Here is a 26,937-nt window from a genome sequence, read left to right on the forward strand (position 1 = left end):
GGTGGTGTCTATACTTCTGTTTAGTGGAAGATCAAACACATAAAAAATGATGCTTTCCTTCAACTGTCTTTTCTGGGGACCTTACAAACTGACCACCAATGTTTTAATCACTTGGTAAACAGACTGATTCAAGCATTTATACTCTCAAATCCTTTCTTTAAAAAAAAAATTATTTAATTTTAGAGGTAGGACCTCACTCTGTCACCCAGACTGGAGTGCAATGGTGGCATCATAGCTCACTGCAGCCTCAAACTCCTGGGCTCAAGCAGTCCTCCACCTCAGCCTCCCGAGTAGCTGGGATTACAGGTGTATACCACGATGCCCAGCTATTTTTTTTAAAAATTTTATTGTAGAGACTGGGTCTCACTATGTTGCCCAGGCTGGTCTTAAAAGTCCTTGGCTCAAATGATCCTTCTGCCTTGGCCTCCCAAAGCGCTGGGACTATAGGCATGAACCACTGTGCCCAGCAATGTTCTTTCATTATAGTCTTTACAAGCATGAAATCCACATACTATGTTTTAAAAATGAAAAGACTTAAGCCAGGCATGGTGGCTCACACCTGTAATCCCAGCACTTTGAGACGCCAAGGTGGGTAGATCACCTGAGGTCAGGAGTTCAAGACCAGCCTGGCCAACATGGTGAAACCCTGTCTCTACAAAAATTAGCTGGGCATAATGGAGGTGCCTGTAATTCTAGCTACTTGGGAGGCTGTGGCAGGAGAATCACTTGAACCTGGGAGACAGAGGTTGGAGTGAGTGAGATTGTACCATTTCACTCCAGCCTGGACAACAGAGCGAGACTCTGTCTCAAAGCAAAAACAAAAATAAAGACTGATGAACCATGAACCATGACCTTGAAGTATGTGCTAAGAGGAAATAAGCACGTCTCCCACCCGCTCCCTCCATACTCTCTCTACCAGCCTGGTTGGGCCATTCACTGAATGCCCAGCCGAGATTTATTTTTCTTGCAGGTGCTTATCCACTTGTCACCCACTGGAAAGATTGTCGATGATAACATTCGAAGCCTCTTCTTTGGAGACTATTTCAAACCAGAAAGTGACAAAAAAATCTACGATGAGATCACTGACCTGAAACAGCTGACCGCGGTCATGGAGCACTATCTGGAAGAATTTAACAACGTCAGCAAGGCCCCCATGTCCTTGGTCATGTTCAGGTTTGCCATTGAGCACATCTCCAGGATCTGCCGTGTCCTGAAGCAGGACAAAGGCCACCTGCTCCTGGTGGGCATAGGGGGCAGTGGGCGGCAAAGTGCCACCAAACTGTCCACATTCATGAATGCATACGAGCTATACCAGATCGAGATCACCAAGAACTACACAGGCAATGACTGGCGAGAAGACCTTAAGAAGATCTTGCTGCAGGTCGGCGTGGCCACAAAGAGCACCGTGTTCCTCTTCGCTGACAACCAGATCAAGGACGAGTCATTCGTGGAGGACATCAACATGCTTCTGAACACGGGCGACGTGCCTAACATCTTCCCTGCGGACGAGAAGGCTGACATCGTGGAGAAGATGCAGGCGGCAGCCAGGAGCCAAGGAGAGAAGCTTGAAATCACTCCTCTTTCTATGTACAACTTCTTTATTGAGAGAGTGAAAAAGAACCTTCACATTGTCCTCGGTAAGAAGAAGAAAACTCCCTTTGCCCTTGTTCCTCTGGGTGTTTTGGTGTCTTCTGAGTGCCCTGAACAGCTCAGTCCCTTACAGTGGTCCTAGGGTTGATCCAGCCAATGCACCAGCTTGGGGTAAGGGCCTGGAGTTCCTCTGGCAACTTTTTCCACTCTTCTAAACAGCCTTTTTTTTTTTTTTTTTTTTTTTGAGACAGAGTTTCGCTCTTGTTACCCAGGCTGGAGTGCAATGGCACGATCTCGGCTCAATGCAATCTCCGCCTCCTGGGTTCAGGCAATTCTCCTGCCTCAACCTCCTGAGTAGCTGGGATTACAGGCACGTGCCACCATGCCCAGCTAATTTTTTGTATTTTTTTTTTCAGTAGAGACGGGGTTTCACCATGTTGACCAGGATGGTCTCTATCCCTTGACCTTGTGATCCACCCGCCTTGGCCTCCCAAAGTGCTCGGATTACAGGCTTGAGCCACCGCGCCCGGCCTTTTTTTTTTTTTTTTTTTTTGAGACAGTCTTGCTCTGTCGCCCAGGCTGGAGTACAGAGGTGAGAACTCAGCTCACTGCAACCTCTGCCTCCCAGTTTCAAGCAATTCTGGTGCCTCAGCCTCACTAGTAGCTGTGATTACAGATGCCTGCTACCATGCCTGCTAATTTTTGTATAGTAGAGATAGGGTTTCACCATGTTGGCCAGGCTCGTCTCAAACTCCTGGCCTCAAGTGATCTGCCCGCTTTGGCCTCCCAAATTGCTGGGATTACAGGCATGAACCACTGCACTGGACCCTGAACAACTCTTTCAAACCTGTCGTCCTCTCTTCGATTGCCTGAATTCTCCTCTGAGAATTACCCTTGCACAGAAGAGCATCTGGGGTTCTCTTTGTTAATGACGTTCCCAGTCTATCTAGAAACGTAGGAATTGTGTTTAGTACTTCCCTTTCTTTACCAAGTCCTGCCTATTTTACCTCCAGCTATCTTTCACATCCACTCTCTCATCTCTGTCTCTATCACCTTCACATTAGCTAAGCTGCCATCCTCTTACCCAGGCCTTACCTCTGCAACTTTCTAATTATTCTATCTCCATTCTTATCTACTTCATAAAGCCAGGCTGATTTTTTTTCATATACTGCAAATATTGTCATTGTGTTCACGCATGCATACACACACACACACACACACACATGCATGCATGCATGTGCACATACACATACACACACATTAAAACAATTAAATTTCTTTCCATTAGGATAAGGACCAAAATTCCTAACCTGGAGTCTCATAAGGCCACCTGCCAGACTGTCCTCTGTATCCTCTCCACGTTCATCTTTTCAAGCCATCCCCACTTTCTCTTTTGTTTTTGTTTTTGTTTGATTTGGTTTTATTTTTGAGATAGAGTCTTGTTCTGTCACACAGACTGGAGTTCAGTGATGTGATTCTAGCTCACTGCAGCCTCAACTTCCTGGGCTCAAGCGATCCCCTCACCTTAGCCTCCTGGGTACCTGGGACTACAGCCACACACCACCATGCCCAGCTAATTTTTTCCATTTTTGTAGAGATGGAGGATGGGGGTAAGGGGTTCACTTTGTTCCCCAGGCTGGTCTCGAACCCCTGGGCTCAAGTGATCCTCCTGTCTCAGCCTCCCAAAGTGTTGGGATTACAGGCATGAGCCACTGTGCCAGGCCTTTTCTCTGTTCTTTACCCAGACTGACCTTTCACTTCCACCTAGACATCATGCTCCCTTCTACCACACTGAGTCTAAATAAACAATGAATGGAATTTTAGATGTGGAACCCAAAAGTAGTGTTTGGCTGGAGATGGGATCAGAAACAAGCAGATGACCTCATAGCAACTTCTATAAGTAACAGTGTATAGCTCCCGTATGTTAGCACAAATACAGCAAGTATGTTGAAGGGCTCCAGCCACTCTGGCTACATGACCTGAAGGATGCAGAAGGGACAATAGTGCATACGGGAGACCAGTTAGAAGGTAGTAGACTCTGGCGCAGTGGCTCACGCCTGTAATTCTAGAACTTTGGGAGGGCGAGGCAGGCAGATCACTTGAAGTCAGGAGTTTGAGACCAGCCTGGCCAACATGGTAAAACCCCATCTCTACCAAAAATACAAAGATTAGCTGGATGTGGTGGTGGGAGCCTATAGCCCAGCTACTTGGGAAGCTGAGGCAGGAGAATAGATTGGACCCAGAAGGCAGAGGTTGCACAGTCAGCCAAGATTCCACCACTGCACTCCAGCCTGGGTGACAAGCAAGAATCTGTCTCAATTTAACAACAAAAAAAAAATTTTAAAGGCTGTTGTAATGGGCTGATAGCTCATCACAAAGTTAAGTGAAAATATCCCACTAATTAGCCCACACTTCCCAGGTACCCATTATGGTCATTCACGGTCACATCCCTAGAGCACCAAGGGAAAGCATGCCCCCACTTACCCCACCAGAATGCTTGGAAATACCCACTTGCCTCCTTGGAAATACTTACCTACCTTAGAGGAAGAAAAATTAACAAAATCTCCTTTTCATTAGCCATGAGTCCAATTGGAGATGCCTTCAGGAACCGCCTGCGGATGTTCCCTTCACTGATCAATTGCTGTACGATTGATTGGTTCCAGTCCTGGCCCACAGATGCCCTAGAGTTGGTGGCTAACAAATTTCTAGAGGATGTGGAACTTGATGACAACATCCGGCTAGAGTAAGTGTTGATTGCATTTTAGGACTCCAGATATTCCAAATTGGAAGTCCAGATGCTGGCTCTATTTTTGTTGTTGTTTTGAAGATTTCTCAATTTGTGTATAGAAAATGTCTTATGCTTTTAAATTAAATCACAGTTAGTTGGATATTTAATAAAGCATCTTTTCTAAAAAAGAAGAAAATTTTGGCTGGGCGCAGTGGCTCACACGTGTAATCCCAGCATTTGGGAGGCCAAGGCAGGCAGATCACCTGGGATTGGGAATTTGAAACCAGCTTCTCCAACATGGAGAAACCCCGTCTCTACTAAAAATACAAAATTAGATGGGCATGGTGGTGCATGCCTGTAATCCCAGCTACTTGGGAGGCTGAGGCAGGAGAATCGCTTCAACTTGGGAGGCGGAGTTTGGGGTGAGCCGAGATTGTGTCATTGCACTTCAGCCTGGGCAACAAGAGCAAAACTGAGTCTCAAAGAAGAAGGAGAAGAAGGAGGAGGAGGAGGAGGAGGAGGAGGAGGAGAAGGAGGCGGCGGCGGCGGCGGCGGCGGCGGCGGCGGGGTGGAAGCAGGGGGAGATAATTTTATTATTGAGAATTGTCCTGGAGATATGCACTATTGTCCTAGCAATGAGAACCTGAATATAATGATATAGCTATTTCAGTAGTCCTAGAATATGCATTCTCAACAGGAATAATATTGCTGCTGAGACCACAAAAAAATTGATTTTTGTTTGTTTGTTCGTTTGTTTGTTTTTGAGATGGAGTCTTGCTCTATCCCCCAGGCTGGAGTTCAGTGGGGCAAACTCCACCTCCCAGGTTCAAGTGATTCTCATGCCTCAGCCTCCACCAGCAGCTGGGATTACAGGCACCTGGTCTCTACTAAAAATAAAAAACTTAGCCAGGCATGGTGGCACACACCTATAATCCCAGCTACTCAGGAGACTGAGGCAGGAGAATCACTTGAGCCTGGGAGGCAGAGGTTGCAGTGAGCTGAGATCGCACCACTGCACTCCAGCCTGGGTGACAGAGAGAGACACTGTCTCAAAAAATAAATAAATAAATAAAATGAAATCATTTGTGGAAGAGTATGAATCTATGCACCTGCCCCGTCCTTCTCTGCCTCAGCTCTGTTGACATGTCTTCAGAGAGTTTGGGTTATAGTGGGTCATAGTCAGTGTATATGCCTTCTCACACCCTCATGTCTGTAACCAAAGTTGTGCTGGATGTCCCTGGGGGATGTTGGGTCCTGCCTAACTGCCTTGGTGTCCTCGGCAGGGTCGTCTCCATGTGCAAATATTTCCAAGAAAGCGTCAAGAAACTGTCACTCGATTATTATGACAAACTTCGAAGGCACAACTATGTTACCCCCACATCCTACCTTGAATTGATTCTAACCTTCAAGACACTCCTGAATAGCAAGAGGCAAGAGGTGGACATGATGAGGAACCGCTACCTGACAGGCTTGCAGAAACTCGACTTTGCAGCTTCACAGGTAAGCGATGCCAAAACAGAACAGAGCCGAAGAGGCCTGGGATGAGGTGGATGTGCTGAGGCACGTGTTCAGGTGCAGAATTAAGAGGACACCAAGTAAAGCAGCCTGTGACCCTGCATTTGCAGAACGTACCTTACCTACATCACTGTAATCCCTGCCCTGTGGGATCCTGTCTTTAAGATTTTGATATTTTGTTCATCATGGGGGTTTTTTTGCATTAATTTTGATTTCTTAACCTATTGCAATAATGCATCATTTATATTGAGTACTGCTTTTTTTTTTTTTTAATGCCTCCTTAAGTTTTATACTCAAGGTGAGTCCCTCACTTGTCTCATCTTGTGGGGAGCTGGGCAGGATAAGGCAGTGAGTGGTTCAAGATATCTTTGTGGAGTCAGATCTGGGTTCAAATTTATCTCTACAGCATACCAGCTGTAGAGCCAGGAGCATGTTATTTCACTTCTTTGAGCCTCAGATTCCTCTTCTATAAAAAGGTGAAGGCTCAGTGCAGTGGCTCACGCCTGTGATCCAGCATTTGGGAGGCCAAAGTGGGAGGATCACTTGAGGCCAGGAGATTGCTTGAGACCAGACTGGGAAAGATAGCAAGACCTCATCTCTACAAAAAAATAAAAATAAAATTAGCCAAGTATCGTGGTATGTGCTTGTAGTCCCAGCTACTTGGGAGGCTGAGGTGAGAGGATCACTTGAGCTCAGGAGTTCGAGCCTGCAGTGAGCTATGATCACGCCACTGCACTCCAATCTGGGTACCAGAGTAAGACCTTGTCTCTTTATTTTAATTATTTCTTTGAGATGAAGTCTTGTTCTGTTGCCCAGGCTACAGTACAGTGGCAGGATTTCGGCTCACTGCAACCTCCCTCCCGGGTTCAAGCGATCCTCCTGTCTCAGCCTCCCAAATAGCTGGTTCTACAGGTGTACACTACCACACCTAGCTAAGTTTTGTATTTTTAGGAGAGACAGGTTTTGCCATGTTGGCCAGGCTGGTTTTGAACTTTTGACCTCAAGTGATCTTCCCACCTCAGCCTCCCAAAGTGCTGGGATTACAGGCATGAGTCACCATGCCCAGCCACCTGTCTCTTTAAAAAAGAAGAAGAAGAAAAAAAACGTGTTAGCAGTTTTCACTGCATAGGGCTGTTATAAAGATGAAGTAAGCTGACACAGTGCAGCCCTTACCAAATGCCTGGCACAGGAGTTATTAATTAATTTGTTCTTAGAGCCACCTGAAAAATTATCTAAAATGAAAGCCATTTTAGGAGATGGATTTTCCACCCCAATAAAGAACTGATGCCCTTGATTGATTGACAGAGCTTAGCTCTGCGCACAGCAAACCCACAAACACTGCAATACAGGGATGGGAGAGAACACTGGAAATGGCCTCTGTTGCTCTGTCCTTTGGGACGTGAGTCCCCTGGGGGGTCGTTGGTTTTTAGAGACGTTGAAACTGAAGTCTGTCCAGACAAGGGTGAGGTCAGTCATGTCTGAGGAGCAGCAAACGGACCCAAGCTGGTCTAGACCAGAAAAGAAAATGATTGTACCAGTTAACATTTTTTGAGTCCCACTGCATGCTAGCGCTGTGTGTGAACAAAATATTGTTATCATCTCCACGTGATACACAAAGAAACCAGGACTCGGAGAGGCCAGGTGACTTGCCCATGATCACACAGCCTGGTGAGTGGTCAGGCCAGAATGGAAACTTAGATCTGCATGACTCCAAAATCAATGTCCTACCCAGGGCAGCCTGCCATGCTTCTGGTCTCACACAGGCTCAAGGGAGGCAGTGGGTCCAATGTCATGAAAACTCTCTCCAAATACATGAAATCCAACCTGATTTGTTTGAGCTGCCTTAAAAGGCAGAATCAGGACCAGTGAGTGAAAACTTCAAGGGGTAAATTTTAGCCCTGTGTCAGGAAAATGTAAAGCTGCTTCTTTTTTTTTTTTTTTGAGACAGAGTCTCGCTAGGTTGCCCAGGCTGGACTACAGTGATGAAATCTCAACTCACTGTAACTTCTGTCTCCTAGGTTCAAGCAAATCTCCTGCCTCAGCCTCCTGAGTAGCTGGGATTATGGGCGCCTGCCACCATGCCTAATTTTTATATTTCTAGTAGAGATAAGGTTTCACCATGTTGGCCAGGCTGGTCACAATCTCCTAACCTCAAGTGATTCACCTACCTCAGCCTCCTAAAGTGCTGGGATTATAGGCATGAGTCACTGAGTCTGGCCTAATGGGTTTAATTGTCTAAAAAATGGCACAGCTCTCATGAGAGGTGGTGAGCTTCCCATTATTAGAGGAGTTCAGAAACCAGAAAACCACTAGGCAGGAATGTTTTATAGAGAATCAGACTATTGGTCTCAGTCAGCTTTGGCCTGTCATAGCAAAATATCCTAAACTGGGTGGCTTCAACAACAAATGTTTACTTGTTTCTCACAGTTCTGGAGGCTGGGAAGTTCAAGATCAAGGCACTAGCAGATCCAGTGTTTGGTGGGGGCTCTCTTCCTGGTTTGCAGACAGCTGCCTTCTTGTTGTGTCCTCACATAGTGGGAAGAGACAGATCCTATTTGGCTTCCTCTTTCTATTAAATAAGGGCATTTACCCCATCATGAAGGCCTTACCCTTGTAACCTCTTCTACCCTAATTACCTCCAAAGGCCTCACCTATAATTACCGTGGAATTGGGGATTAGGTTTCAACATATAATTCTGAGGAAGACACAAACATTTAGTCCACAGTACTATTGGGAAAAGTAGCCTTGAAATAGCCTGAGATAGCTTTCTATCTCAGCTATCTGTTTTTTCTTCACAGCCTTTAAAAAAAATGTAGCTTTAAAAAAGTATTTTGGTTGAGCACAATGACTCACACCTATAATCACCAATCCTCACTTTGGGAGGCCAAAGCAGGTGGATCACCTGAAGTTAGGAGTTCAAGACCAGCCTGGCCAACATGGCAAAACCCTGTCTCTACCAAAACTACAAAAATTAGCCAGGCATGGTGGTGGGCGCCTGTAGCCTCAGCTACTTGGGAGGCTGAGGAAGGAGAACTGCTTGAACCCTGGAGGTGGAGGTTGTAGTAAGCTGAGATTGCACCACTGCACTCCAGCCTGGGCAACAGAGTAAGACTCCATCTCAAAATAAAAAATATAGATATTTTAACTTAAAAAAATTTTATAGACACCGGGTCTCACTATGTTTCCCAGGCTTGTCTTGAATTTCTACACTTAAGTGATTCTCCCACCTCAACCTCTCAAATTGCTGGGCCAAAAAAAAAAAAAGTAGTTAAAGAAAAATTTCTTAACTTGCTTTTGCTCTCTTTCTCATTACCCCAGCACTAGAATATAGACTCAGTGAAGAAGAAAACTGTCTTTTTTTTTTTTTTTTGAGATGGAGTTTCACTCTTGTTACCCAGGCTGGAGTGCAATGGCGTGATCTCGGCTCACCGCAACCTCCGCCTCCTGGGTTCAAGCGATTCTCCTACCTCAGCCTCCTGAGTAGCTGGGATTACAGGCACGTTGCCACCATGCCCACCTAATTTTTTGTATTTTTAGTAGAGGCGCGGTTTCACCATGTTGACCAGGATGGTCTCGATCTCTGGACCTCGTGATTCACCTGCCTCGGCCTCCCAAAGTGCTGGGATTACAGGCATGAGCCACCGCGCCCGGCTCGAAAACTGTCTTTTAACAACAATGTTTTAGTTTACAATTATATGTCTAGTGCCTAGCACAATGCTTGATAACCACAACACAGAGAGTAAACTCAATAACTGTGTTGAAAAAAACAATGAGATGGGCTGGGCATGGTGGCTCATGCCTGTAATCCCAGCACTTTGGGAGGTTGAGGCGGGCAGATCACCAGAGGTCAGGAGTTCGAAACCAGCCTGGCCAACATGGTGAAACCCCATCTCAAAAAAAAACAGAAAAAGAAAAAGAAAACCAATGAGATAATCACTAGGAAACAAATATGTACCTAAAACCATGTTAAAATCATTAGTACATATTTTCTGCATATGTCATTGGTTGGAGAATCATTAAAACTCTTGTCTGCCGGGCGCGGTGGCTCAAGCCTGTAATCCCAGCACTTTGGGAGGCCGAGGCGGGTGGATCACGAGGTCGAGAGTTCGAGACCATCCTGGTCGACATGGTGAAACCCCGTCTCTACTAAAAATACAAAAAATCAGCTGGGCATGGTGGCGCGTGCCTGTAATCCCAGCTACTCAGGAGGCTGAGGCAGGAGAATTGCCTGAACCCAGGAGGTGGAGGTTGCGGTGAGCCGAGATCGTGCCATTGCACTCCAGCTTGGGTAACAAGAGCGAAACTCTGTCTCAAAAAAAAAAAAAAAAAAAAAAAAAAAAAAAAAACTCTTGTCTACTCTGCCATTTTAAACACTGGCCCTGGCTTCCTCCCACCTCTCTCCTTGCTAGGTAGCGATCATGCAAAAGGAACTGACTGCCCTTCAACCTCAACTCATCCTCACCTCCGAGGAAACTGCCAAGATGATGGTGAAAATTGAAGCTGAGACGAGAGAAGCTGATGCAAAGAAACTTCTGGTGCAGGCAGATGAAAAAGAAGCCAATGTTGCTGCTGCCATTGCCCAAGGGATCAAGGTATAAAGAATGAGGGGAAAGAGGAAGGGGAGGGAACTAGTGCTGCCGAATGAGCATGCTCATGCCCATCTTACAGATGAGAAAAGTAAGGCTCAGAAAGGGTAGGCAAGGCCGGGCGCAGTGGCTCATGCCTGTAATCCCCGCACTTTGGGAAGCCGGAGTAGGTGGATCACCTGAGGTCAGAAGTTTGAAACCAGCCTGACCAACATGGGGAAATGCCATGTCTACTAAAAATACAAAAAGATTTAGCTGGGCATGGTGTTGCACAGCTGTAATACCAGCTACTTGGGAGGCTGAAGCAGGGAAATTGCTTGAACCTGGGAGGCGGAGGTTGCAGTGAGCTGAGATCATGCCACTGCACTCCAGCCTGGGCAACAAACTCTGTCAAAAAAAAAAAAGAAGGAAGGAAGGAAGAAGGAAGGGAGGGAAAAGAGGGAAGGAAGGAAGGAAGGAAGGAAGGGGAAGGAAGGAAGGGAGGGAGGGAGGGAGGGTAAGTGACTCTCCCAGCATCACATAGCTGATAAATGATGAAGCAAGTCTTTCTGATACATGGCCAAATACAGGAATTATTATTGTTTTCCAAATATTCTCCATCTCACAGTCAAGGCCTTATAAGACCCAACATATGGGCAGGTGTGTTGGCTTACACCCATAATCCCAGAGCTTTGGGAGACAAAGGCTGGAGGATCACCTGAGCTTAGGAGTTTAAGCCCAGCCTGGGCAACATAGCAAGATCCTGTCTCTACAAAAATAAAACTAAAATACTTATCCAGGTGTAGTGGCACACCCATGTAGTCCTAGCTACTCAGGAGGCTGATGTGAGAGGATTGCTTGAGCCCAGGAGTTTGAGGCTGTAGTGAACTACTAAGATCATGCCACTGCATTCCATAGCTCACTGCAGCTTTGAACTCTTGGACTCAAGTGATCCTCCTGACTCAGCCTCCCAAGTAGCTAAGTAAGACCCTGTGTTGTCTAAAAAACAACATCAAAAAAGTGGCCAGGTGTGGTGGCTCATGCCTGTAATCCCAATACTTTGGGAGGCTGAGGTGGGTGGATCGCTTGAGTCCAGGAGTTCAAGACCAGCCGAGTTTGAGACGAGCCTGGGCAATATGGTGAAATCCCATCTCTGCAAAAAAAAAAAGTATTTTAAAATAGCCAGGTGTGGTGGCATTTGCCTAAGGTCCTGGCTAGCTACTGAGGAGGCTAAGGTGGGAGAGTCTTGAGCCCAGGAGTTGGAGGCTGCGGTGAGTCCAGATCGCACCACTGCACTCCAGCCTGTGTGAGAGAGCAAGACCCAGTCTCAAAAACCAACCAACAAACAAAAAGACGCAGTATGTTTTTACCTCATCTCTTACCATTTTTCCTGCATTCCCTGTACTCTGGCCACATTGGTCTCCTCGCTATTTGTTAAATAATCATAAGCCACATCCCCAGCCCAGAGTCTTTGGACTGGCTGTTCCCTCTACACAGAATGCCCTTCCTTTTGATATCCACATGGCTGTCTCCTTAACCTCCATCATATTTTTGCTCAATTATGTCTGGCGTGTTGTAGGTGTGGAATAAATATTTGTTGAATGACAGAATGGTGAACCTAGAGGAAACCTGTTTGAAGGTGATTCTTGTGCCAGAGAGGAAATAGTCCTTGTAAAGACTTGACCTACATTCAGACAGAAGAAAATCTACTTCTTCTATTAGCACTGATATGATGTTGTATATTTCACAAAGCACTTTGAAGTACATGGTTACATTTGAGCATTACAACTACTTTGAGACTTCAGAATAACAGATAGGGCCAGGCATGGTGGCTCATGCCTATAATCCTAGCACTTCAAGAGGCCAAGGTGGGCAGATCACTAGATCACTTGAGGCCAACATGGCAAAACCTTATCTCCACTAAAAACACAAAAATTAGCCGGGCGTGGTGGTGCTGCCTGTAATCCCAGCTACTCAGGAGGCTGAGGTGGGAGAATTTCTTGAACCCAAGAGGCAGAGGTTACAGTGAGTCGGATTGCAGCAGTGCAGTCCAGCCTCAGCTGCTGAGTGAGATCTTATCTCAAGAACAACAACAAGAAAGACAGACATGGCCATCTGAGAACTGACAGCATTGAGGTTCGGCAGTGAATTGACCTTCCAGAGCTGCACAGCTAGTTAGTGGGGTTAGAAGCCAAGGTTTGTGGCACTTACCTTAAGATACTTGAACCTATGCCCCCACTTAAAATTCTCTCAACCATTCTTCAAACAAGGGCTTGATCAAAAAGTAGCCTATGTCTGTCTTCTATCACAAATAGGTCATGGTGGCTGGGCACAGTGGCTCACGCCTGTAATCCTAGTACTTTGGGAGGCTGAGGCAGGCGGACCACTTGAGGTCAGGAGTTCGAGACCAGCCTGGCCAACATGGTGAAACCCTATCTCTACCAAAAATATAAAAATTAGCCAAGTGTAGTGGTGGGCATCTGTAATCCCAGCTACTGAGGAGGCTAAAGCACAAGAATCATTTGAAACTGGGAGGTGGAGGTTGTAGTGAGCCAACATCATGCCACTGCTCCAGCCTGGGTGAAAAAAGAAAAAAAAAAAAAAGGAATGGGGCATTGTCTAGGAAAGGACAGGTGCTGTTGATTGGCTTTGCTCTACTGAGTCCAGAGACCTGGCCTGTGGGAGATCCCCTGGGTGAGTCTGACCCTTGTCAGACTCACATTATAAATACCCTGAATTACAGATGCTTGTTCACTTATAGTCCTAGCGGAACGAACGGGAGGTGAATGGAAACCATCAGTGATAATGGGCCTGGCATGGTGGGGCATGCCTTTAATCCCAGTGGCTTGGGAGGCTGAGGCAGGAGGATGGGTTGAAACTGGGAGGAATTTCAGACCAGTTATCTGTTATTGTTTCACAGATAACAATAGTGAAAACGCTTCTCTACCAAAAAAAGAAAAAATTGACCAGGTACAGTGAAGCATGCCTATAGTCTTAGCTACTCAGGAGATGAGGCAGGAAGATCACTTGAGTCCAGGAGTTCAAGGCTGCAGTGAGCTATGATCACACCACTGCATTCAAGTAACAATTCTGAATTTTCAGCTTTTCTTTAAAAAACGTCAGGCATCCTGGCAACACTGGAGCTATACTCCTGGGTTGCACTCATCAGCGGTATTAAATAGATGCTGCCCCTGTGTGTTCCAATTCACCAAAGCCCCAGCCCCATCCGCTTCCCATACTCACTGGCCTGGCCCCTGAGGCACATGAATTGTCAACTCGTTTGTGGTTCTGTGCTAGAATCAGATACATCAGGGCTCAATTTTTGCTCTGTTCTTTCCTAGCCTCAGTTTCCTCATCCATAAAATGGGGGGACTAAGAGAAAACATGTAACGTTTGTAGCCTGTGCCAGAGCGTAAGGGTCTATGTTAGTGAGTCTCCAAAACTGCTGTTTTTTGCTCTATACCAAGGGGACTGGCCTATGTGACCAAAGCTAGCTTCTTTCCACATGTGGGTCACAGAGGGAAGGAGAGCAGTGCAGCCAAGATTCTGCTCTGTAGTGACAGCAAACAGAGACTTGCTAGAGAAGCAGGGAGGTGAGTGATGGCATGAGGTTTGTAAGGTGGTGACCCAGGATGCCCCACCACACCCACTCCCAGGCAATAACTGCCACATCAGGTTTCGGTGTAAAGGGCGAGGCCCAGTGCTCTGCCATCCCACCCCTCCTCCCAGGAGTGACATCCAGGGATGAGTCAGGAAATTGCCCAGGGAGAAGAAACCAGTGTCTGATGTGCAGCTTCCCTGAGGCTTTTGTGTGGAGCAGAATCCCTTCCTGGACTTTTCAGGGTTGTGGTCCTCCTGCCCAGGAGGATGGCTAATTTTCTCTAATCTCTTCACACTCCCAGAAATGACACAATGTGGAATAGTGCCTAGTAGGGTGCCGAATGCACAGTAGGAATGCAAATAAAATCCGTATTAGAAGTTTCTGTTTGATCCTAATTTGCCTTTAAGAAACATAAAATTTAGTGTTGCTTTATATGGAGACAAAGTTAGTTCCCTGCTCTTTACCAAAAAAAAAAAAAAAAAAAAAAGGTGATTTGTTGGAAACTCAGAAGTATGGCCAAGCTTGTGCCTGTAATCCCAGCACTTTGGGAGGCTGAGGTGGGTAGATCACCTGAGATCAGGAGTCTGAGACCAGCCTGGCCAACGTGGTAAAACCCCATCTATACTAAAAATAAAAAATTAGCTGAGCTTGGTGGCAGCACCTGTAATCCCAGCTACTTGGGAGCTTGTAGTGTGTCAATCTCTTGAACCTGGGAGGCAGAGGTTGCAGTGAGCTAGATTGCACAGCTGTTCTCCAGCCTGGGTGATAGAGCGAGACTGTGTCTCAAAAAAAAGAAAAAAAAAAAGAAAAAGAAAGAAAGAGAAAAAGAAAGGGAAAGGGAAAGAAATCCATACCGGGAAGACGAAGAGACTGGAAGAGCAAGAATTAGGTCACCAACTCTTGATTCATAAGCATGATAGTTTGCTTACCTTGGTCAAATTATTTCCAATTATTTCTTTTCCCTCTAATGAGGATGATCAATGATACCAAAATTACTGTGATCTGATTACATTTCATCACATTGCACTGAACTCCATACCTCTCAGACAAGCCAGTTGCTCTTTTCATGCTAAGATTCACGGGCCATTTAAAATTATTATAATGTTTTTAGCATAGAAACAAATGGGGTAACAGTGCCTATGTGAGTTTTTTTGGGGGGGTGGAGTTTGAGACGAAGTTTTGCTCTTATTGGCCAGGCGAGGGTGCAATGGCCCGATCTTGGCTCACTACAACCTCCACCTCCAGGGTTCGAGAGATTCTCTTGCCTCAGCCTCCCGAGTAGCTGGGATTACAGGTGTACACCACCGCACTCAGCTATATTTTGTATTTTTAGTAGAGCCAGGGTTTTGCCATGTTGGCCAGGCTGATCTTGAATTCCTGACCTCAGGCGATCCACCCACCTTGGCCTCCCAAAGTGCTGGGATTAAAGGTATAAGCCACAGTGCCCGGCCAAAAAAGCAAACAAGTTGAATGCTCAGATGTTTGGGACATCCAGACCACAGCCTCAAAAGGCCATGCATGTGTTCTGGCTGCTGGTTAACGGTCAGAGTCACTGTCCAGCTCCAGGAGCAGGCACCATCTAAAAGGGGATCCGGAAGAGGAAGAGGAAGTATCTCTTTCTCTTTCCTCTACCTCATGTAGGAGTGGAGCTCTGCCTCGCCCCCAGCGTGCAGGGGCCTGGGCACTCATCCCCTTTGTCCTTGTGCTGCCCACAGGATGAATGTGAGGGGGACCTAGCTGAGGCGATGCCTGCGCTCGAGGCTGCCCTTGCCGCTCTGGACACCCTGAACCCGTCCGACATCTCGCTGGTGAAGTCGATGCAGAACCCACCAGGCCCTGTCAAGCTGGTCATGGAGAGCATCTGTGTCATGAAAGGGATGAAGCCGGAGAGGAAGCCAGACCCCAGTGGCTCCGGTAACCCTCACCTCCCTGCCCTCCCCAAAAAAACAGGGGATTTCAAATAACAATTCTGAATTTTCAGCTTTTCTTTGGAAAACTTAGGCATCCTGGTAACGTCGGAGCCGCATTCTGGGTTACACTCACCAGTGGTATTAAATAAATGCTGCTCCTGTGTGTTACAATTCACCAAAGCCCCAGCCCCACCCACTTCCTACACTCACTGGCCTGGCCCCTGAGGTGCATGAATTTGCAACTCATTCATGAGTTTGGTTTTGTTTGTTTGAGATGGAGTTTCACTCTTATTGGCCAGGCTGGAGTGCAGTGGTGCGATCTCAACTTACTGCAACCTCTGCCTCTAAGGTTCAAGTGATTCTCCTACCTTAGCTTCATGAATAGCTGGGATTACAGGTGCCCAGTACCATGCCCAGCTAATTTTTGTATTTTTAGTAGCGACAGGGTTTTGTCATGTTGGCCAGGTGGTATTACATACATGCTGCCCCTGTGTGTTCCAATTCACCAAAGCCCCAGCCCCACCCCACCCTACCCAGACGCCTGCACAGGCTGCTCTTTCCTGGCAGTGAGGTGCCAGCACCCCACTGCATCCCCAGGTCAGCCCCAGGTATGCAGGCTAGATCACCGAGTTTGGAGGAATTACGAAAGGAACCAGGGTGTGCGTGTGCACCCAAGGCCTCTCTCTTGCTTCTTCAACAGCCTCTGCCCTCTCAGTCAGTTGGGAAAATGCAGGTATCTGTAGGTGGAGTTGAGCTTAGTCAAGACCTCTGCCTGCAAGTGATTACAAAAATGAAGGTCAGGTAGACAAAAGGCCTAGTGTGGAGCAAACAGGGTCATGTGTGGGTGACCGAGAGAGCTACAGAGAGAGAGAAACAGAGAGAGAAGCAGAGAAAGAGATAGGTAAAGGAAAAGAGTGAGACAGAGGCAAAGAAAGAAACAGAGAGAAGAGACAGAAATAAATGGAGACTCAGACACCTGTACACACATGCATGCGTGCACAGATACGCACACACACACGCATGCATGGACATGCAGACATGCATGCAGTCATGCACACACATACACACCCAAAGGGACAGGGGACCAGGAGAGAAGGAAATCCAGAGAAAGAGACAGGGAAACACAGAGAGAGAAAGAGAGAGAGAGGAGATGGGGAGAGACTTGCATGCACAAGTGAGATGCAGACATACAGGAGCGAGTAAGACGTGAGGGCAGAGAAACAGGTAGATATAGAGACTGAGAGAGAAATAGGCAGAGTGACAGAGAAATGGAGACAGAGAGATGCAGAGACACTGGAGTGCCAGAGATACAAAGATAGACACAGAGATACAAAGAGAGATACACAGAGATACAGAGAGAGAGACAAGAGTGGGAAGAAAGACCAGATAGAAGAGAGACAGACAGGGAGACAAAAAACACATGAAGACAGAGGAAGAGTTAGGGAGGGGAGAGGAGGGGTGGAGCAGGATCAGGGAATGAAAGATCAGAGGGAGAGACATGGGCAGGAAACAAGGGCAAAGAGAGGCACAGATGGAACTGGAGGGGGAGAAAGAGAGAGAGAGGGACAGATGAATAAAGAAAGAGAAAAAGGAGGATACAGAACATTAGAAATGGGGAGAAAGGAATAGGGGAGGGAAGAATAAACCCAGAAACATTTACAGGTGAATATTCATTCTCCTTCCAATTTGAATTAGATGTAAGACTTCCCATTAAAACGAGTGTCTTAGAGCTGAACAATGACTTTTTTTTTTTCAAACGGAGTTTTGTGCTTATTGCCCAAGCTGGAGTGCAATGGCATGATCTTCAATCACTGCAACCTCCACCTCTCTGGTTCAAGCGATTCTCCTGCTTCAGCCTCCCAAGTAGCTGGGATTACAGGCGCATGCCACCATGCCTGGCTAATTTTATACTTTAATAGAGATGGAGTTTCACTATGTTGGTCAGGCTGGTCTTGAACTCCTGACCTCAGGTGATCCAGCCAACTCAGCCTCCCAAAGTGCTGAGATTTCAAGCCTGAGCCACTGCACCTGGCCTGAACAATGACTTTTAAAACCACTTCCAGTTCTGTTTCCTGCCTTTGAGCCTCCCATCCTGGGAATGGTCTGGCTATTCTTTCATTCTTTCTGAAATGTTAGAAATCTCTACTCTAATCCCAGCCAGGCACTGTGGCTCACACCTGTAATCCCGGTACTTTGGGAGGCCGAAGTGGGTGAATCACTTGAGCCCAGGAGTTTGAGACCAGCCTTGACAACCTTACAAAACCCTGCCTCTACAAAAAAATACAAAAGGTAGCCAGGTGTGCTGTCACACATCTGCAGTCCCAGCTACTCAGGAGGCTGAGAAGGGAAGATCGCTTGAGCCTGGGAGGTTGAGGCCGCAGTGAGCCGTGATCCTGCCACTGCCCTTTAGCTTGTATGACAGAGTGTGACCCTGTCTCAAAAATGAAATCCCTGGTTCCTCATTTGAGACCTTCCAGCTCCTGTTTCCCATTGCTTAGCCTTCCCTCTTCTCCAGCAGGTTGTCAGGCCTACAGTCACATAAAGCAGATGCAAAGCAAGGTATAGCCAAGCAAGGAGGGCCTTTAGGAGAGCACCCTTTAGGGAAGCAGCTGAGGCTGCTAATGATAAGTTGGCCTTGAGCAAAGATGAGCTAGCAGTACTTCTGCACCCTGGCTGCGGCCTAGAATCACCTGGAGAGCTTAAAGAATGCAGAAGTTGGCCAGGAGTGGTGGCTCATTGCCTATAATCCCAGCACTTTGAGAGGCCAAGATAGGCAGATCACCAGAGGTCAGGAGTTCGAGACTGGCCTGGCCAACAAGTTGAAACCCCATCTCTACTAAAAATACAAAAAAAAAAAAAAAAAAATTAGCTGGGCATGGTGGTATGTGCCTGTAAATCCCAGCTTCTCAAGAGACTGAGGCAGAATTGCTTGAACTCAGGAGGCAGAGGTTGCAGTGAGCCGTGACTGCGCCACTGCACTCCAGCCTGGGCAACAAGAATGAAACTCCATCTCAAAAAAAAAAAAAAAAAAAAAAATGCAGGAATCCATGCCTCATTCCTAGAGAGTCTCATTCCATTGGTCTGAAATGTGGCCTGAGCATTAGGATTTTTTTTTTTTTTAAAGCTCCCCCTGCATCTGGGGTTGAGACCTGCTGAGATCCACAAAGCACAGCCAGGTCATGAATGTCACTTCTCATCTTGGATCATTGATGATCAGCACAGAACCCATCATTAAATTAAAACTAAAGCAAATTATGCCTATTATTCACCCAACCCATGGAATTGAGTGAGTATATTGAGATGGAGCAAAAGAGCAATTGAGTTAGTTCGGGGAACCTTGAATTTAAATGAAGCAGATCATTTTCTAGAATGCCAACAAAAACCTTCATGGAAAATATTTGGCTGGTTGCTGTGCTTGTAATTAGGAACGGGACACATTTGACCTGCTGTACTCAATGTGATGTCTCAGAGTATAACTTTTTTGATGAGCCTGAGCTTGGCAAGTACCCTGAGCCAAAAAGCTTCCCAAATTTTTCCCACTGTGTCAACAGAAGGAGCATTGTTTCGGGATGGGATCAGGACTCACTTGATTAGTTGTTAGTCAGCACAATGGGTGCTAAGAGGAATAAGGGCCTGGCTTTGTGTCTGGGCAGGCCACAGGTAGTCTTCTGTATCAGTGGAAGCCTGCAAGCTGCTTCTCCCAGCCTCCTTCATTTTCACAAGACCTTTAACTCACTCACACCATTCATCACAAGGAGGACCAATTGGGCTCCATCCAACCCACCTCCCAGACTAGGGAAGAATATTCAATACGCATCCCCGTGGGCTGCTGCTCCTGTTGCCCTTTCCATCCATGAATAAGATAATGGGGTACTATTCATTCAATCCATGAATGAATAGTAAGAATGACAGCTAAGTATCAGGCAGTGTGCCAACTTCTAGAAAACAGCAGAAAGTTACCTCTTTGAGGGAAAGGTAGACGGTAGAAAATAACTGAAAACTTACAGGTTGTGATAAGTGCTATAAAGGGAATGGACTTTCTAGCAAGTAAGATGAAGGAGAATGCTGGTGCAGGGGTCAGGGGGCCCCCCTTGTCAGAAAAGTCTAGGGAAACCTCGATGGCGATGGCTTTTAAAGCAAGGCCTCCAGCTTGGTCAACATGGTAAAACCTCATCTCTATAAAAACACAAACATTGACCAGGTGCAGTGGCTCACACCTGTCATCTCAGCACTTTGGGAGGCCGAGGCGGGTGGATCCCATGAGGTCAGAAGTTCAAGACCAGCCCAGATGGTGAAATGCCATCTCTACTAAAAATACAAAAATTAGCCAGGCGTGATGGCATATGCCTGTAGTCCCAGCTCCTTGGGAGGCTGAGGCAGGAGGATCGCTTGAACCCAGGAGGTGGAGGTTGCAGTGAGCTGAGATCGTGCCACTGCACTCCAGCCTGGGTGACAGCTCAAGACTCTGTCTGTACATGAATAAATAAAACCCAGCTGGATGCCATTTACAGTATAGGCAAAGGGCTCATGGTAGGAAGCACTTGGGGTCATGAGGAATTGAAGGAAGTTTCTTTGTAACCCAAGTTTAGGGAATGAGGCAGAGATGAGGTTGGTGAGGTTGGCTGGGCTTCCCAGACCATGTTTTTGCTTTTGTTTTTTCTCAGATACGAGCAGTAACCACTGCAGAATTTTAAATCTTGGCCAGAATGTCTTAATACATTATCTTTGTTTCTTGTTCCAAATAGGCAAAATGATAGAAGATTACTGGGGGGTATCCAAAAAGATTCTTGGGGATCTGAAGTTCTTGGAGAGTCTTAAGACATATGACAAAGACAACATCCCCCCACTGACCATGAAGCGGATCCGGGAAAGGTTTATCAATCACCCAGAATTCCAGCCAGCTGTCATTAAAAATGTGTCATCGGCCTGTGAGGGTCTGTGCAAGTGGGTGAGGGCCATGGAGGTGTACGATCGTGTGGCCAAGGTGGTGGCTCCCAAACGGGAGCGACTGAGGGAGGCGGAGGGGAAGCTGGATGCACAGATGCAGAAGCTGAACCAGAAACGAGCAGAGCTGAAGCTGGTGATAGACCGGCTCCAGGCCCTGAATGATGACTTTGAAGAGATGAACACCAAGAAAACGGCCTTGGAGGAAAACATTGAAATCTGCTCCCAAAAGCTGGTCAGGGCAGAGAAACTGATCAGTGGTCTTGGGGGAGAGAAGGACAGATGGACCGAAGCTGCCCGGCAGCTGGGGATTCGCTATACTAATCTGACAGGTGACGTGTTGCTGTCCTCAGGAACTGTGGCTTACCTGGGCGCTTTTACAGTGGATTATCGGGTCCAGTGCCAAAATCAGTGGTTGGCCGAATGTAAGGACAAGGTCATCCCCGGCTCCAGTGACTTCAGTCTTAGCCACACATTAGGGGATCCCATCAAAATCCGTGCCTGGCAGATTGCTGGGCTTCCCGTTGACTCCTTCTCCATCGACAATGGGATCATTGTGTCCAATTCCAGACGCTGGGCCTTAATGATTGACCCTCAGGGACAGGCCAATAAATGGATTAAGAACATGGAGAAGGCGAATAAACTGGCTGTCATCAAGTTCTCTGACAGCAACTACATGAGGATGCTGGAAAACGCGCTGCAGTTAGGCACCCCTGTCTTGCTTGAAAATGTTGGGGAAGAGCTGGATGCTTTTATCGAACCTATCTTGCTCAAGGCCACGTTCAAACAGCAAGGGGTTGAGTACATGAGGCTGGGTGAAAACATCATTGAATACTCCAGGGATTTTAAGTTATACATCACGACCCGTTTGAGGAACCCACATTACCTCCCAGAAGTCGCCGTGAAAGTCTGTCTCCTCAACTTCATGATCACCCCCTTGGGTCTCCAAGATCAACTCCTTGGCATCGTGGCTGCGAAAGAGAAGCCAGAGCTGGAAGAGAAAAAGAACCAGTTGATTGTGGAGAGCGCCAAGAACAAGAAGCATCTCAAGGAAATTGAAGATAAGATCTTGGAGGTGCTCTCCATGTCCGAGGGTAACATCCTGGAGGATGAAACCGCCATCAGAGTTCTGTCCTCCTCCAAGGTGCTCTCTGAAGAGATCTCTGAGAAACAGAAAGTTGCTTCCGTGACAGAAACGCAGATTGACGAGACTCGGATGGGCTACAAGCCAGTGGCTGTGCACTCCGCCACCATCTTCTTTTGTATCTCGGACCTGGCCAACATCGAGCCGATGTACCAGTACTCCCTGACTTGGTTCATAAATCTCTACATGCATTCCCTGGCCCACAGCGTGAAGAGCGAAGAGCTGAATCTGCGCATCGAGTACATCATTGACCATTTCACCCTGAGCATCTACAACAACGTGTGCCGTTCTCTGTTTGAGAAGGACAAGCTACTCTTCTCTCTCCTCCTGACCATCGGCATCTTGAAACAGAAGAAGGAAATTACAGAGGAGGTGTGGTACTTCCTTCTCACTGGAGGCGTTGCGCTGGATAACCCCTACCCGAACCCAGCTCCCAAATGGCTGTCTGAGAAGGCGTGGGCAGAGGTTGTCCGTGCATCTGCCTTACCCAAACTGCACGGCCTGATGGAGCATTTGCAACAGAACCTGGATGAATGGAAGCTGATCTATGACTCAGCCTGGCCCCACGAGGAGCAACTCCCTGGGTCTTGGAAGTTTACTCAAGGATTGGAGAAGATGGCGATCCTCCGATGTTTGCGGCCTGACAAAATGGTGCCAGCGGTCCGGGAGTTCATTGCTGAACACATGGGAAAGCTGTACATTGAAGCCCCTACGTTCGATCTCCAGGGATCCTACAATGATTCTGGCAGCTGCGCGCCTTTGATTTTTGTGTTATCTCCAGGTGCAGACCCAATGGCAGGTAAGGACAGAGTGTTGTGGGAGAGACGTGGAAAGCTCAGAGTGTGTGGATGGATATCAGTAACCTGTCCCTTACAGCAGGGGTTCAAGTTCAGATGGTTTTGAAGGCCACATGGTCCACAGGTTGAGGTGGAGCCACAGAACTCCTCTTCTTTCCATATATAGAGGTCAGCTGCTATTCGGCACCCACAAATTGGGCGGTTTGGGAATGTAAGCCCAGAACTGCCAAATCATCTGATTTTTCAAGAGAAACTAGAAATGCAGAAAGCGCTCACTTTTATATCTTGATAATTCATTTGAAGTTTTTTTCTTAAAAACCTTGTGAGGGTTCAGGTGAAGTGGCTTATGCGTGTAATCCCAGCACTTTGGGAGACTGAGTTGGGAGGATTGCTTGAGCCCAGGGGTTTGAGACCAGCCTGGGCAACATAGTGAGACCTCCATAGCTATAAAACATTAAAAAATTAAGCCGGGCGCGGTGGCTCAAGGCTGTAATCCCAGCACTTTGGGAGGCCGAGACGGGTGGATCACGAGATCGAGAGATCGAGACCATCCTGGTCAACATGGTGAAACCCCGTCTCTCCTAAAAGTGCAAAAAATTAGCTGGGCATGGTGGCATGTGCCTGTAATCCCAGCTACTCAGGAGGCTGAGGCAGGAGAATTGCCTGAGCCCAGGAGGCGGAGGTTGCGGTGAGCTGAGATCGCGCCATTGCACTCCAGCCTGGGTAACAAGGGCGAAACTCCGTCTCAAAAAAAAAAAAAAAAAATTAGCTGGGAATGGTGGCACATGCCTGTAGTCCCACCTACTTGGGAGGTGGAGGCAGGAGGATCCCTTTAGCCTGGGGAGGTCGAGGCTGCAATGAGCTGTGATCACAGCACTGTACTCTAGTCTAGGTGACAGAGCGAGACCCTGCCCACTCCTGAAAAAAAAGAACAAAATAGAAGCTTGGTGAGATTCAGCTCGGATGATTCCACCAGAAACTTCACAGACACTGTGTCCCTTCTAGTGCCACATGTCAGGAGATCCATACTGTCTGGCTGTCTCTTCTGAAAAAGACAAATCAAGGGGACTCAGGTATTGTCAGTGTAAGCCAGCTCTCCATTTCCCCACTCACTCATAGTTTCCCACCAGCCTTTCACCTAATGTGATGGTTCTCAATCATGGCTACACATTGGAATCACCTGGGGAGTTTAAAGAACGCTCTCAATGCACGGGCCACATCGTTGGCCAATTAAATTAAAATCTTAAGAGTTGAGGCCCATGCATTTTGTTTTGAGGAGCTTTTCCAGTAATTCCAATGTGCAGCCAGTGTTGAGAATCACTAACTTTAATAGTTTTAGTGGCCTTTGAAAATCATTACCAAGATCCATTATTTCATTACGGGCTGCACAATGATTTTTTTTTTTTTTTTTTTAGATAGGCTTGCTCTGTCACCCAGGTGGGAGTGCAGTTGCATGATCTCGGGTCACTGCAACCTCTGCAACCTCTGCCTCCCGGGTTCAAGTGTTTCTCGTGCCTCAGCCTCCCAAGTACCTGGGACTTACAGGTGCCCAACACCAGGCCTGCCTAATTTTTGTATTTTTAGGAGAGATTGGTCAGGCTGGTCTTAAACTCCTGACTTCAAGTGATCCACCCACCTCAGCCTCTCAAAGTTCTGGGATTACCAGTATAAGCCACCATGCCTGGCCAATGATGACATTTTAATTCTGTCCTTCCTTACACATTTATTAGCCAAAAACCTTCTATGAAGAATTTCTGGATGTGTACATGTGATGGTATTCATCTGTAGTCCCAGCTACTCAGGAGGCTGTGATGGAAGGATCACTTGAACCCAGCAGTTCAAAGCTCCTTCTCAAAAAATTTTTTTCCTTTGTCAACTCTTTTGTTTACTCTTAATATAGTTTAAGCATGTCAGGCAAAAGAGATGCTTGATTCTTTATTTACTAGCATTCAGAATGTTGAGATGGTGTTGTAATAGCCTCCAAAATGAACCAATAAGAATTTTCTGTGGCCATTATGAATGCCTGGAGATTAATATATTGGATACTTTAAATATAGTGGTGTTTTACTCCACTGCCATCTTCTTTTTTTTTTTTTTTTAAGAATGGAGTTTCAGGCCGGGCGTGGTGGCTCAAGCCTGTAATCCCAGCACTTTGGGAGGCCGAGGTGGGTGGATCACGAGGTCAAGAGATCGAGACCATCCTGGTCAACATGGTGAAACCCTGTCTCTACTAAAAATAAAAATTAGCTGGGCATGGTGGCGCATGCCTGTAATTCCAGCTACTAAGGAGGCTGCGGCAGGAGAATTGCCTGAACCCAGGAGGCGGAGGTTGCGATGAGCCAAGATCGCGCCATTGCACTCCAGCCTGGGTAACAGTCTCAAAAAAAAAAAAAAAAATCAAAAAAAAGAATGCAGGCCAGGCATGGTGGCTCACGCCTGTAATCCCAGCACTTTGGGAGGCTGAAGAGGGTGGATCACGAGGTCAAGAGATCGAGACCATCCTGGTCAACATGGTGAAACCCCGTCTCTACTAAAAATACAAAAATTAGCTGGGCATGGTGGCGCGTGCCTGTAATCCCAGCTACTCAGGAGGCTGAGGCAGGAGAATTGCCTGAACCCAGGAGGCGGAGGTTGCCGTGAGCCGAGACCGTGCCATTGCACTCCAGCCTGGGTAACAAGAGTGAAACGCCTTCTCAAAAAAAAAAAAAAAAAAAAAAAAGAATGGAGTTTCACTCTTGTTGCCCAGGCTGGAGTGCAATGACACAATCTCAATCTTGGCTCACTGAAACATCTGCCTCCCTGGTTAAAGCTATTTTCTTGCCTCAGCCTCCCGCATAGCTGGGATTACAGGCATGTGCCACCATGCCTGGCTAATTTTTTGTAGAGACAGAGTTTCTCCATGTTGGTCAGGCTGGTCTTAAACTCCTGAACTCCAGTGATCCGCCCGCCTCGGCGTCCCTAAGTGCTGGGATTACAAGTGTGAGCCACTGCGCTCAGCCTCTTTCTTCTTTTTGAGACTCAAATTATTCCATCTGTGGCTTATGGGAGCACCTTCCTGCCTTTGTCTTTTTCACAGTCTTAGTAGGTTTTGATATTAACAGCTTCCTTGCCTTCTAGAACTATCATATATTCCAGGATTATCTTGTACATTTCCTATCCCAGACCTGGAAGCAAATATTTCTCAAGGGAGCCTTGGTTCTTCCAGCAGACAGTGGAATTTTCTTTTCCTTTTTTTTTTTTTGAGACAGGGTCTTGCTCTGTCACCCAAGCTGGAGTGTAGTGGTATGATCTTGACCCACTGAGCCTCTTGGGCACAAACAATCTCCCCCTATCTCAGCCTCCCCAGTAGCTGGGACCACAGGCACACACCACCACACCTGGTTAAATTCCCCGCCCCACAACCTGGTTAAATTTTTAAATTTTTAGTAGAGATAGGGTCCTTACTACATTGCCCAGGCTGGTCTCCAACTCCTGGGCTCGAGCAATCCTTCCACCTCAGCCTCCCAAAGTGCTGGGATTACCAAAGTGCTGAGATTACAGGTGTGAGCCACCATGTCAAGCCTATTTTTTTAAATTAATTTTTGTTTATTTTTTACATATGTTAATATCTGACCACTAGACAATGATATTTAGAAAACACAACCTGCATACTAGAGGTGCTTATTACTACTGCATGGATCATAAATTATAGACCTTAATGTCCTCTAATTCTCTTTTTGGTGTTAACTGATCTGCTTTTTTTTTTTTTGAGATGGAGTTTCTTTCGCTCTTGTTACCCAGGCTGGAGTGCAATGGTGTGTTCTCAGCTCACTGCAACCTCCGCCTCCTGGGTTCAGGTAATTCTCCTGCCTCAGCCTCCTGAGTAGCTGAGATTACAGGCACGTGCCACCATGCCCAGATAATTTTTTGTATTTTTAGTAGAGATGGGGTTTCACCATGTTGACCAGGATGGTCTCGATCTCTTGACCTCGTGATCCACCCACCTCGGCCTCCCAAAGTGCTGGGATTACAGGCTTGAGCCACCGCGCCCGGCCCTGATCTGCTTTTTTAATCAGCACTTAGTGTTTTTGTCTTCATAATGACTGTGCTTTCCACTTCCAGAAGTTTTGTTTTGCTTCAAATCCATCCATATTTTTAATAGAA

General features: G+C 46.8%; 1 protein-coding gene across 1 annotated transcript in view; it reads left to right on the forward strand.

The window, feature by feature from the left end:
• Positions 1 to 26,937, forward strand: part of DNAH3 (dynein axonemal heavy chain 3) — a 213,900-nt gene that overhangs the window by 149,545 nt on the left and 37,418 nt on the right. The window contains exons 49-54 of the mRNA XM_074381954.1: positions 971 to 1,637; positions 4,168 to 4,333; positions 5,602 to 5,818; positions 10,243 to 10,425; positions 15,715 to 15,913; positions 20,655 to 22,796. Of these exons, the coding sequence (XP_074238055.1) occupies positions 971 to 1,637; positions 4,168 to 4,333; positions 5,602 to 5,818; positions 10,243 to 10,425; positions 15,715 to 15,913; positions 20,655 to 22,796 (3,574 nt within the window). The remainder of the gene's footprint in view (positions 1 to 970; positions 1,638 to 4,167; positions 4,334 to 5,601; positions 5,819 to 10,242; positions 10,426 to 15,714; positions 15,914 to 20,654; positions 22,797 to 26,937) is intronic.

Source organism: Saimiri boliviensis, chromosome 12 (assembly GCF_048565385.1).
Source record: "Saimiri boliviensis isolate mSaiBol1 chromosome 12, mSaiBol1.pri, whole genome shotgun sequence".
NCBI lineage: Eukaryota > Metazoa > Chordata > Mammalia > Primates > Cebidae > Saimiri > Saimiri boliviensis.